Source organism: Protobothrops mucrosquamatus, unplaced genomic scaffold, assembly GCF_001527695.2.
Source record: "Protobothrops mucrosquamatus isolate PMUCROS unplaced genomic scaffold, P.Mucros_1.0 scaffold621, whole genome shotgun sequence".
In the NCBI taxonomy this organism is placed as follows: domain Eukaryota; kingdom Metazoa; phylum Chordata; class Lepidosauria; order Squamata; family Viperidae; genus Protobothrops; species Protobothrops mucrosquamatus.
Window position 1 is genome coordinate 208292 of NW_015386917.1, and position 12865 is coordinate 221156.

The 12865-nt window shown below is 48.5% G+C and overlaps 1 protein-coding gene across 1 annotated transcript in view; it reads right to left on the bottom strand.

Moving 5' to 3' along the window:
- Positions 1-374: 374 nt before the first annotated feature.
- Positions 375-12865, bottom strand: part of SPTBN2 (spectrin beta, non-erythrocytic 2) — a 62068-nt gene continuing 49577 nt past the window's right edge. The window contains exons 23-35 of the mRNA XM_015817676.2: positions 11460-11590; positions 11094-11298; positions 10040-10414; positions 9044-9288; positions 7885-8023; positions 6222-6306; positions 5291-5487; positions 3770-3918; positions 3159-3234; positions 2429-2667; positions 1796-1969; positions 1601-1643; positions 375-620 (exon numbers count right to left, since the gene is read on the bottom strand). Of these exons, the coding sequence (XP_015673162.2) occupies positions 375-620; positions 1601-1643; positions 1796-1969; positions 2429-2667; positions 3159-3234; positions 3770-3918; positions 5291-5487; positions 6222-6306; positions 7885-8023; positions 9044-9288; positions 10040-10414; positions 11094-11298; positions 11460-11590 (2304 nt within the window). The remainder of the gene's footprint in view (positions 621-1600; positions 1644-1795; positions 1970-2428; positions 2668-3158; positions 3235-3769; positions 3919-5290; positions 5488-6221; positions 6307-7884; positions 8024-9043; positions 9289-10039; positions 10415-11093; positions 11299-11459; positions 11591-12865) is intronic.

A 12865-nucleotide genomic window follows, 5' to 3' on the forward strand; every position in this document is an offset into this window, starting at 1 on the left:
CAATCTGCTGCCCCACTCTTGGAGAGGCCTTTCCCCACCGCTTGGCGCCGCCACAACCGTCTTTGCCACTGTGTCACCCCTCCTGTTTCGACTGAGACGATGTGTCCTGTTTTGTGTTGGTTTTTCTTCCGTTATGGGGAAAGGGGGGGGGGCGGAACGGAAGTCTGTCCTTGTAAAACGTCAAGAGATGCTTCATGCAATCTGCAGGATTTAAGTAAAGAGCGACGGCCACTTTGGTTACGCCCCCTCCCCAAACCGGCTCCCCCTTGCCAAACTCAAGCCCCTCGCCGCGCCCCAGATCATTGCTCAGGCCTGTACAGGTTTTTGCCAATGGCAGAAGAGCCCCCCTCCTGCCCCTCTCCCACCGAGGACTCCTATTTATTCTTCTTGAAAAAACTGAAACGTTTCTCGCGGTCCTTCTCCTTCGCCTCTTTGCTACGCAGGGTGACGGTCCCTTCCGAGGCGCTGTGCGGGGGCCCGGCTGGCATCGTCATGGCCCGCGTCATGCCTTTGCTGATGAGCGCAGGCTGGTCTTCCGCAGGGTCTTGGGGGGTGAGGGCCGACGCAGCAGCAGCAGCAGCAGCAGCATTGATCACTCGCATCCAGGTACTCATCTCTGCCTGGAAGGGATGATAAGAAGAACAAAAGAATGTCTTCCGCCAATCGTCCAAACCCCAACCAAGAGCAGGATAGAACTGGAAGATGGAGTAGCAGCTATGGCACGTGTGCCAGAGGCGGCACTCAGAGCCCTCTATGGGCACGTGCGCCGTTGCCCCAGCCCCACCTCCTCCCCCAGCCTCCTCCTCATCAGCAGGCCCCCAGAGGAGAGTCGCCCCCGACCGTGGCCTGCATGGCAGCTGGGCAGCGGGGACAAGACTCTGCCCTTGAGCCCCGGCACGTGCAGTTGATGCTGCAGGGCAGGAGCGGAGGGCGTGGCTACCATGGTGCTGCTGGGCCACCTGGGTGATCTGCAGCCAGCCGTGGAAGCGGTGGGTGGCCCTGCGGAAGGGCAGGGCAGGGGTGGGGGCGGAGTGTGCGGGGGCGTTTTTTGGGCACTCGGTCTCTAAAAGGTTCACCATCACTGGAGTAGAAGATCATTTAGAACAGTGATGGCGAACCTTTTAGAGACCGAGTGCCCAAACTGCAACCCAAAACCCACTTATTTATCGCAAAGTGGCAGGGCTGCATCAGTATTGTGGTGCCCTCGGGGGGGGGGGGGTGGCCCACTGGGTGGGCGTGGCTGCAGTGGCCGGGGCCAGGGCCGCAGGGGCCAGTCCCTTGCCATCTTTGGGGCATCCCTGGGGGCCAACGCCGCTTGCTCGCTCACTTCCTGCCCTGTCGCTTCCAAACACCACGTGCTCGCTACTCTGGCGAACTCTGCTGGGGCAACGAGGGCTCTAGAGTGCCACCTCTGGCACGCGTGCCATAGGTTCGCCACCACTGATTTAGAATCTCAACCGTGGCGACTTTAAGACTTCAACTCCCAGAATCCCCCAGCCGGGGGGACTTCAATCTCCCAGCCAGCACGCACACGTGTGCCTTAAAAGTTGCCACGGTTGGGAAACTCGATTTGGAACAAACCTCTAAGACTGCGACTCACCTCATCCTTCGCCTGGAATAAATATTCTTTGCCGTCTGTTAATCTGCCAAGAGAAGAAAAGCAAACAAGAATGAACCTGGTGTCAGCGGAGGAACGTCTAATCCCTCCGCTTTAAAACTTAAAATGTAAAAGTTTGGTTTTTTTTTTTAAAAAAAGATGCAGCCGGTGCTCCTTGGCCAAAAGCAGGAAGCTCACCCGAGTTTAAAGACGTGCTTGCGCTTCTTGTAGTCCAGAGCCACATTGCACTGCGCGCCCTGCAAGCTGACGGGCGCTTCCCCGTGGTAGGGGATGCCGTTGCTGGCGTGCTTGCTGTCTTTGTAGAACCCAAAGCTGTTTTTCTGCACCACACAATAGATGGTCTGCCAAGACCTGGGGAAGCCGGGCAAGAAGGATGATGAGCAAAGAATCGTTTTCCATTTGTCCTCCCCACTCGAATGCTGTCCCTCCGGAGTAGCTGCCTGGCTGATTCGATCTGGCAGAGTTGGCACATTTGGGGTTCCCTTCAGTTAATGGTGCCGTCTGTTGCAGGGTTTCTCAGCCGTAGCAACTTCAAGATGTGTGGATTTCAAACCAAACATGGAGATTTGAATTATTGGGGCAACAACCTAACAACTACAAAGGGGCCAGTTCTTTTGAAAGACATGATAACTAGATGTTCTCCCTTGATTCAAACAACAGGTGTGGGAACGATGGGAGACACATCCGAGGTTTTAGAGGTACCCGTCCTCTGGACTCTGCAACTTAGGCAGAATTATGGGATATTCTAACCCCTTCTGTCACATCCTTCCACAGCTAGCTTCTACATTCGGATCAGCACACATACGTTACCTGTTCGCTGCCTTTTTGCCATGGGATTCCATTTCCTGCTTCCGATATAATATTCCTCCCATCTGCTCCGAGGCGGAGTCGTCTGGCATTCGTGGGGGCAGCGTGACCGACTGAGCGGAATCCGTGCTGAGAACAGCTGGCTTGGAGCTGAGCTTAGGTGAGCCGGGTGGGCTGGGCTCTTTGCCCTTGGATACAGAATCCAGCTGTGACCCATTGACTGCAGCTGGCGATTCTGAAATCTGTTTTAACAGTTGGGGTTTGGTTAGCATCACGGTTCAACCACCCGCTCGAAGCAGATAAAGCAGGGTTCTTATTTTCCGGGAATGCTAATCGGGTCCCCGATGGAAGGTGCTTTGCACTTTGGAACATTACAAAAAAATTTTTTACAAAAATAAAAAGCAGGAAAGCAGGAGCCTAGCTGCATTGAACCACTTTTTCAGTAACTGGGTTACGACGAAATTACAGAGGACTTCTGCAGTTAGGTTCATTCATTGCATTAAGCAAACCCCAAATGCTTGTACGGATTCATACAACACTCAGCTGTTAAGCTAGCAATTATAATCACATTTATATATATATATATATTTCTTATAACACCCATCTCTCTCTTGGCTGGATTTTGCCATCCTGTGGTTCAAAGACCCCCCACCTCACGTCCTGGGAACTAATCGGCCCTTTCCGTCTTTTCCAGTTTCCCACCCAGCCTTGTGAACATTCCCCTCTCCATTACCTGGGGAGACTCAGAATCAGGGTCGAGACCATTTTGGGATGGCAGCTCCAGAGCTAAGCCTTGCTCTCCAGGACTCCTGGGGAAGAGAAAGATGGGCCATGTAGTGCCAAATTTCAAAGTAGCAAAGGGTAGTCCTGGACTTAACAATTGTTCGCTTTAGTGATTCGTTACAAAAGCACTGAAAACAGCGACTTACAATTGTTGCAGCATGCCTTTGGGCAACTCGCAACCGGCATGTGTTTATGACGGGTTGCAACATCCCAGGGACATTCGATCCTCATTTTATGACCTTCTAACAAAGTCAATGGAAGAAGCCAGATTTGCTTAAAAGCTACATGATTTGCTTAACAACCAAGGCAAAACGAATGTAAAATCAGATTCATTTAATAACTGACGTGCTTAGCAGTGGAAATATTCTTCCCGTGTGGTCATCAATTGAAGACTGCCGGTTAATTTTTAATTTTAGGAAGGGCTGCTATTACACAATCTTGGGACGGCAAACTGGGGTTGTAATCGTAATTTCTCAAGATTCAACCGTCCCTGCTTCACCCCGTCCCCTTGCCAATTTTGCGGCTGCCTTTTGCCCCGTTGGCCAAGGTCTCAGCTCTTACCCATTGGTCTGAGTGGTGCTGGGTAGATGATGCCCGTCTGTAGTCTGTGTCTGCGGTATCATGACGGTGGGTTCCAATGGGGTCGGCGTCAGAGATGTCCTCTGCCTCGCTTCTTCCTGCTCATGCCGCCGATGTTCATTCTCTTCCAGCTGGTGGAGGAGAGAAAAGAAGAAAAAAAACTTACGAAATTCATCACCCCTACCGGAATTCAGTGCTATGAAAGGACACGGAAGAATTCCACAAGGATTTATTTATTACATTTATATGCCACCAATCTGGCTGTCCAAAGCAACGTCTTATAGAAATCATAAACGGAAATCGATTTCCTGATCTCAGAATACTATCATTTTAAGATCAATGCCTTTGAGTGGTAACATACTCCTGCCTCTTTTTAAAGCTTCACGATAGCCCCCTGAATTGCTACGCCACCCCTTTTGATCCTTGCAAAAAACTGCAAGGAAGATTCGGCGGAGAGAGAAAGGGAGTGACTCCAGATTATGCAGGGAACGTCATGGCTAGTGAAGGATTTGAACCCACGGTTTCTTCAGACTAGATGAGCAATCTAACCGTCACGATATATTGCTGAAAGGCTTGTAATTATTTTTTATTTAAATGAAAGGAGCAAGTATTTCAACTGACAATCCATGCACTAGATGAAATAAATTTTGATTCACCATACTTGATATGAGAATTAATTTATGAGTGAATTTATTCAGAAATGACGCAAGACTCTGTTAAGAGTTTGGTAACTGGAAACCCAGCAGGCTTCAGTTAACTGGGGAAAGATTGACCTGGACATTTCCAGTTCCTCCAGTCTTATTCTGACTGATGTATATAACATATTATGCTCCAATGTACTTAATCATGATATCTCAGTAAGCCATGCAGTGCCAGCTTACAACAACAGTTCTCAACTTACAACGATAATGGAGCTTGAAATTTCTGTTAAATGTCATGATGGCAGGGCACACATATGACCAATCTGATTTTACTACATTTTTTGTGTTGGTTGTTAAGTGAACCTGTTGTCCACAAATAGACTTTTTTTTTTTCTGAAAAAAGTACTGGTTTCTGGCAAAAAAAAAGGCCTAAATCTTAGTTACATGACTATGGGATGCTGCAAACAGCCAAAATGTAGCCTACTGCCCTGAATGTGATTGTGTGACTGGGGTGGGGAGGGAGAAAGAGAGGAGCATTCATTGGAACTTTGAATCTGGGTCATGAGTACCTTTGTGGGGGGGTCCATGATAACTTTGAATAGTCACTAAGCGAGGACTATCAGTAATCAACAACAATACAAAGCCATAATCCGGGGGGGGTGCGACCTTGGCAACTTTTAAGACCTATGGACTTCAACTCAGCTATAGACTTCAGCTATGCTGGCTGGGGAATTCTGGGAGTTGAAATCCACAAGCCTTAATGTTGCCAAGGTTGGACGCCCCTTGCCTTAAACCAAGGTCTATAAACCTCAATGGCTGGATTCACATCATGAACTAAGCTATGTGCCTCTTCTTTACGCACCGTGGTGAGCTTCTCCAGGGCCAGGAAACGTTCCTCCCAGGCGGCTACCGATTTCTGAAAGCCCTCGTGTCGCTTGATCAGGTTTTCAACTTCGTCCACATTGTCACCCAGTTCAGCGGAGCGCACAATGGGCTCCTGGCTGGCGAGCCAAGCTTCCGCCATGCTGGCATCCCGCCCAAACATCAGCACTTCCATAACTGCAAGGGGGAGGAGCAAGAGACAGAGAGAGGATTCAGCCAAGATTGTTTTCTGGATCTTGTACTAGTTTCGGGGCCCAAATCAGGCACCTTTCCTGAATCTTTAACAAAGCAGATGTTTTGTTAAACTCTTATCGTCTGAGGAGCATGTTGGGTTAGGATTCCTTTTCAAATGCCATTAAAATCAGTTAAGTGTCACGTGCAAAGTAGCAGGGTAGTACATTAGACTGCAGTCAAGAAGATTTATTGCTCATGTCTACAAGTAATCCACAACTAAGCCCAAAATTTTCTGTTGGTAAGTGAGACATTTGTTATATGAGTTTTGCACCATTTTACAGCCTTTCTTGCCCACAATTGTTAAGTGAACACTGCTGTTGTTAATAACACAATTGTTTAATGAATCTGGCTTGCCCATTGACTTTGCTTGTTGCGAAAGAGGGTCCCATGAGCCCGGGACACAGCAACCATCATAAATACGAGTCAGTTGCCGAGAGTCTGAATTTTGATCATATGACCAACGATCGTAAGTGTGGAAAATGGTCATAAGTCACTTTTTCAATGCCACTGTCACTTAGAACACTGTTCTATTGTGTGAGTCCGCAAGGAGAAGGGCGGGATATAAATTTAATAAATAAATAAAATAAATAAATAAGTCATGTTGCCCACTGCCATAAGCCTCCCTCCAAACTGCATCAAACCCCTTCCAAGCCCCCCTCTGCCCTCTCCCACCGTACCTATTTGCAACCAGTCCATTTTCTCTCGCCATTTATCGTTGATCTCCTTGCGTCGTTCCTGCAGCTGAGATAATTTCTCCACAATCTGAGTCATAAAAAAGTGGGGGGAAGAAAAGAAAAAAAAGGAAGGAATTTAGCTGGCCAAATATTTAGCAGAAGAGACCGTTCATACCAGTGGTGGGAGCTCCATGACAACCCCCAAGGATTCGCCTGAGTTGCCTATTGTTAACCTGCGAAGCTCACCATCGTAAGAAGAAACGGAAACTAATTTGGTTGGAATTAACGCAAATTTAGGAAGAAAAAAAATATCAATGGCTCCTCAGCAAAAGGGACCTGCACATTCAGACTCATTGAGAGCCTGTTGTGAAGGAACATTAGCAAGGGGCCATCATCTTAGTAACTATGGGAAACCAGGATGCTGAATCGTAGTTTGGCGAGCGTGGCCTTTCTTGGTTTGTCATCACTGGAGATACCAGAGATTAAACTTGCTTTCTCTCTGGATGGACTTAGGTTTGATACTCAACTTCTCCAAGTAAGCTTGGGAAAATTCAAATGGATGCTGTTGTCTTGGGGTCTGATGTGATTAAAGAGAAAACCTTCCATGCCGAACTGTTTTGCTAAGCGTCGGGACAGTGATCAGCCCACGCTATTGGTTCTTTTGGATTCAGAGACCATAAAGGGACTTTATCATTAGCTAAAGCGTAAGATTGAAAGGTGTAACATAAAAAGCACACATACCTAGCAAGATAATACTTAACTCTTAACTTAACATGCTGTCAGGGGATTCTTAATAAGGACAGCTGAGATAGCCCAATGGGTGGGCCAATTTTTCAACAGTAGCTCTAGGTTCTGTTGAAAGACGCTGCCAACAAACAACGCAACAAAACGCCAAAGCTTTTATTAACACTTGGCAACATGATCTCTAGTTTAACGAAGAGAAGGACGAGGGGGGACAGGATAGCAGTCTTCCAATATCTCAGGGGCTGCCCCAAAGAAGAAGGAGTCAAGCTATTCTCCAAAGCCCCTGAAGGCAGGACAAGAATCAATGGATGGAAACTAATCAAGGAGAGAAGCAACCTAGAACTAAGGAGAAACTTCCTGACAGTGAGAACAATTAACCAGTGGAACGACCTGCCTCCAGAAGCGGTGAATGCTCCAACACTGGAAGTTTTTAAGAAGAAACTGGACAGCCATTTGTCCAAAATGGTATAGGGTTTCCTGCCTGAGCAGGGGGTTGGACTAGATGACCTCCAAGGTCCCTTCCAACTTTACTATTATTATTATTGTTGTTGTTGTTGTTGTTGTTGTTGTTGTTGTTATTATTATTATTATTATTATTATTATTATTATTATTATTATTATTATTATTATTATTATTATTATTATTTCATGTCTCTGCCATGGTAAAGAGACTGTAAGACTTGACCTTGACCGACTGGCGTGTGATTCTGGGAATACAAAGTCTTGAGACTTTCACAGCAGGAAAAGCTTTGAAGCTGTTTGAAGATTCACTTTGTTCAGTAACCAAGAGCGGGAAACAAAACAGGTCAGCTCGCAATGAGCTCTACACTTCTAGACTTTTCTGAACAGGAAGGAGGAAATCAAAGTGTGTCACGAGCTCTTCGCAATAACAATGGCCTCCCGCCCTTGCCACTCCACAAACCTTCGCGGAGGCATAGTGCCCCTTAGCCAGCAAGTCGTCCCCCATCGCTATGCATGCGTTGAAGCTGTCGGTCCGGGCCTCCATCTCGGCCTTGATCCCTTGGTGATTCTTGATGACCAGGTCGGCAGCTGACACATCCCTATATCCAAGTGCAAAATTAAGGAAAGTTGATCACCTGTCTTTGCTCTGGCAGAAAAAGGAAGACCCCGAGACATAAGGCCAACTTCTGCATATATCATACTTGGAGCCTTGCAGAGAAGGTGATTGAAGGCATTAAGGCATGAAGGCATTGAAGCATTATCTCCGAGACCGCCTTCTGCCGCAGGTTGCCTCCCATTGGCCGGTACGCTCCCACAGAGTGGGTCTCCTCAGGGTGCCGTCAGCCAGACAGTGCCGGCTGGCGACCCCCAGGGGGAGGGCCTTCTCGGTGGGAGCCCCCACCCTCTCCCCTCCTTCCGCCGCGCCCTAAAGACATGGCTTTTTCAACAAGCGGGTCTGGCCTAGGGAATTTTAGTGGGGTTTTTAAGGGTAATTTTAAGGGTAATTTTAACGATTGGCCTTTTCAAATATTTTCTTTTAATTTGGTTTTAATGGATATTAATTGTACTGTGGTTTTATAAGGCTGTTAGCCGCCCTGAGTCCGGTGAGGAGAAGGGCGGGGTACAAATTAAATTATTATTATTATTATTATTATTAAGAAAACCGGCAATAGTTACAGACAGGACAAAAGGTGATGATACCTTAATTTAAATTCCAGGAGAAAAGTAGCACAGGGGTCCCTCTTTTCAGCTTGCTACATACATCCCTCCTCTCTTTATACATTTCTTCTTTAAATCGCTACAGGCCATCCTTGACTAAAAAGCGACTTATGACCATTCCTCACACTTACGACTGCGGCAGCATCCCGACAGTCACATGATCAAAATTCGGGCGCTTCGGCAACTGGCGTGGGTTTGTGACAGTTCTAGTCTCCCAAAGATCACGCGATTGCCGTTTGCAATGTTCCCAGCGGGCTTACGACAAGCCAAGTCGATCAGAAAGCCAGATTTGCTTAAAGACCGGGTGACTCGCTTAAGAACCGGTGACATTCCAGTCCCAATTGTGCTCGTGAAGTCAAGGACTGCCTGTACAGGAATCGTTAACGTTTCTCTTACAATACCTGGGCTTCTCCTGGGCATCTATCTGAAGGTTGATGTCATCCATCCACAGCAGAAGGTCCCGCACCATGCCGAAAAAGCGGAATTTGTCCACGGTGTCCACGAGGAGTTGGCGACGGTCGCTGCTGCTGCTGAGGAGGTCAGACCAGGCCTCGCTCACCGACTGCTCGTGCTTCCGAATGTCGTCAGCCTTTTCACCGGCGTAGGCTTTCTGCAACCGTGCTGCGTCGTCCTGCACCTGTTTTACCTGTGAATAACCGGGGGGGGGGGGGACAAGGCTCAGTTCCCGTGCACGACTCTGCATGCACTACGTTCCTTCCAAATGCAGACGGATGGTTCCTAAAAATATTACACATTGAAAAACGTCTGGGCCTTGTTTAGGTCGTCCTCAATTCACAACCACAACTGAGCCCCCAAATTTATGTTGCTGAGACAGTTGTTAAGCGAGCTTTGCCCCCATTTTATGACCTTTCCGGCCACAGTTGTTAACGTTAGTCAATCACTGCAATTTGTTCCGTTGTTAAGTGAATTTGGCTTCCCCGTGGCTTGTCGGAAGGTCACAAAAAGTGGGATCACGTGGCCCTGGGACACTGCACAAAATACGAGTCGCCTGCTAAGCGTCCGAATGTTGATCACGTGACCCTGGAAATGCGGCAACCGTGTGAAAAACGGTCACAAGTCAACTCTTTTCAGCGCCAACTCCAAACGGACACGAAATGAACTGTTCCAAATTGAGGACCAAATTGAGGACCTGGGCTCTTCTTGATCTGGTTTCATTTTGAGCCTGGTTTCATTGTGCCTAGTGCAGTCAGGGGATTGGATGGGGGGAGGGGTCACTCTCAGAACTCTGAATCCAGATCATAAGTACCCTCCAGGTAGATCTGTTGGAACTCCGAATGGTCACTAACCAATCAGTTGTAGGTCAAGGACTACCTGTACACTGTTTTTCCCACTCAGTTTGACCGTTTCTGACTCTCATTCATCCCTGCCACACAAACCTGAGCACTCAGCGCCTGAATGTCATGTTCGCAGGCCGTGTGCATCCGCTGCATGGCTTCAGCTGTGTTGAGATCCCGGCCTGCTTCATCCGGGAGCTGCTTCTGTTTGTTCTGGACCTGGCTGAGAGTCTCCCGGGCATCATGGTAGAAGCGGTGTAACTCATAGGAAGCTGCCAACATCTGGCTTCTCGTGTCAATGAGTTCCAGGAGATCTGCCCAGGCCTCATTCAAGCTGTCCTTCCACTCCGCAATGGTGGCGTTCTCGGAATGGCCCGTGGAGATCATCTCGTCCGCCAGCCGGTTGACCCCGTCCACTCTCTCCTGGCCAATGGTGCTGGTGTCACGCGAGAATTCCCGGAACTTGTCCCGCAGCATCTGTAGAAAAGGATGGGGCATAATATAAAGGACACAGTGATTAAAGCCACCCAGAGTAGAAACAGCTCAAAGGAGAAGAGGAAGAATGGCAGTGGGACCGCTTTTATTTAAAGAACAAAGAAGCAAATAATATGAAATCCCTGTGCCCTCAGTTGTAAGGACTTCCATCTCCCAGAATTCCATAACAAACCTGGCCACTGAAAACAAGTTTGGGAGTTGAAGCCTGTGCATCTAGAGCTGTGTTTCTCAACCTGTTCAACTTCAAGATGGGTGTGGACTTCCACATGTTGGAATTCTGGGAGTTGAATTCCACCCATCATAAAGTTGCCGAGGTTGAGAAACACTGATCCAGAATAGGCCAATGTTGGAATAGACAATACAGAGCCAGCAGGTCATCCTATATAGCCTAAGGCAGGCATGTCAAACTCGCGACATCACATGACGTATTGCAACTTTTCCCCCATTGCCAGCAATGGAGCGGGCGCGGTTTCGGCGTGACGCATCCGGCCCGTGGGCCGGCAGTTTGACATGCCTGGCCTAAGGTAAGAGTAAGCTACTACTTTGCAGATGACAAAGGTGTTTGGGGGCCTACTTTTAATTTTTTTTTAATCATCGGAATGAGATTTGAAGGGTCACTTCCATACACTCCAGATGTCCCAGGCCTGAGAGTGAGACTCACCGTAACATGTTCGTAATCCTGCCCAAGCTCGTGGGAGGCGGCCACCACTTCCCGTTCGGAGATCCATTGCTCCAGGTCATCCACGTCCCGCTTCAGCTGGCAGAGACGGAGGTGCTCCTGCAGCTTGGCCCGACGCTCCTCAGCGAGGTCCTTCAGGCTGGCATAGAGCTTGTCCACTTGGCCTTGCCGAAGATTGATCCGCTCACTGCCAGTCAAGGAAAAATTATTTATGAATGAAATTAAAACTCAAGTAGCTTTCCTTCAATCACAACAAACAAGCTTTTAAAGAGGTTAGTTTTTTTTAATGAGGCGAAGAAAGATGCTTGGTCCATCCACATGGGAAAACTAAAGGCAGAGAACCCTTACCTTTCAGGGTGGCCATTATTCACCATGTCCCGGCTCTGCACGGAGAGTTGATGGATGGTCTGGGCATAATCTTCCAGAGCCTGCTCCATTCCCAAGTGTTTCTTGACCATGGCTTGAGCAATCAGCTCATCCTGAGGGGAAAGAAAACCACAGTGTTGTTGTTTTTTTAATTCCTAGAAGGCAGGAGGGATGTGTAAGTACAAGCTTGTGCAGAAAAATAAAACAGTGGAGCCCAGGGCCTTCATTGCCAGAACAGAATTAAATCTCGAAACGAGCTATTCTACATCAGCATGGATGCTCCAGAATTCTCTACACTTGCAGGTTTGCCTTTTCTCAAACCTAGTTTTAACTTTGTAAGTTTGGTTTCAACATCTTCTGTGCTACTCTGCAGGTCAAAGGTCAACAGTGGTGCCTCTCCAACACATAACCAGCTTTCAATCATCTAGATTTGGAAGATGAACATGAATCTTACCATCGAGTGATTACTAGACAGAGACTGATCTCAACTAAGAGAGTTAAGTACAGCTCTCCTCAGACTTAATTCCTTTATCCGTTCCATTTTTTCAGAATGTTATTAGGGCTTCCCAGAGTAGACGCTCGGCAGGCGGCGGCAGTGTCGGCAGAATGCGCCCTTTAGGCGAGGAGGAGAGCGGCATGGGCAGGCGTGGGCCGCTGAAGCGTCTGCCCTGGGAAGTCCTGTAAGCTGTTGAGGCTGCCTCCCTCCGCCTGCCAGACACCCGCGGAAGCCTCACACGGTAGGGAAGGCGGGTGCCGCCCGGTCCTTCGGCTGCCCCCACCTGTCAGCGCTGCTCTCCTCACCTGAAGGGCGCATTCCGCCGGCACTACTGCTGCCTGCCAAGCGTCTGCCCTGGGAAGCCTTGTAAGCCGTTGCAGACGCCTCCCTTCCACTCACCTGCACTGCACGGACTTCGCAACCCAGAGTGTGCCGGCTAAGGGGCTGGCGGGCTGCGCCTGCTGCCAAACACCTTCAGCCCCCATGTGCTCATCACCTTCCATACATGTATAAATGAGATATCCCCTGAAAATAAGCCCTAATGGGTCTTTTGGACCAAAAATAAATATAAGACCCGGTTTTATTTTGGGGGAAACACAGTAGGTCCGTGGTGGTGAACCTATGGCACGCGTGCCACAGGTGGCACGCAAAGCCCTCTCTGTGGGCACACCGTCGCCCCAGTCCTAGGCCTTCAGCTGGGTTTTATAAAACCTTTTCGCTTTAGGCCTCCGCCGCCGTGTGCAAAAAAAAAAGGTTCAATCAATAAGTCAATTTCAACTTCTGGCAGGAAAAAAAAAGATCTTGCAAAGTAATTGAGTGATTGAACTTCTTGGTCCCACCCAATCTGCTGTTACCACCGCAGCCACGCCCACCCAATGGGCCATGCCTACCC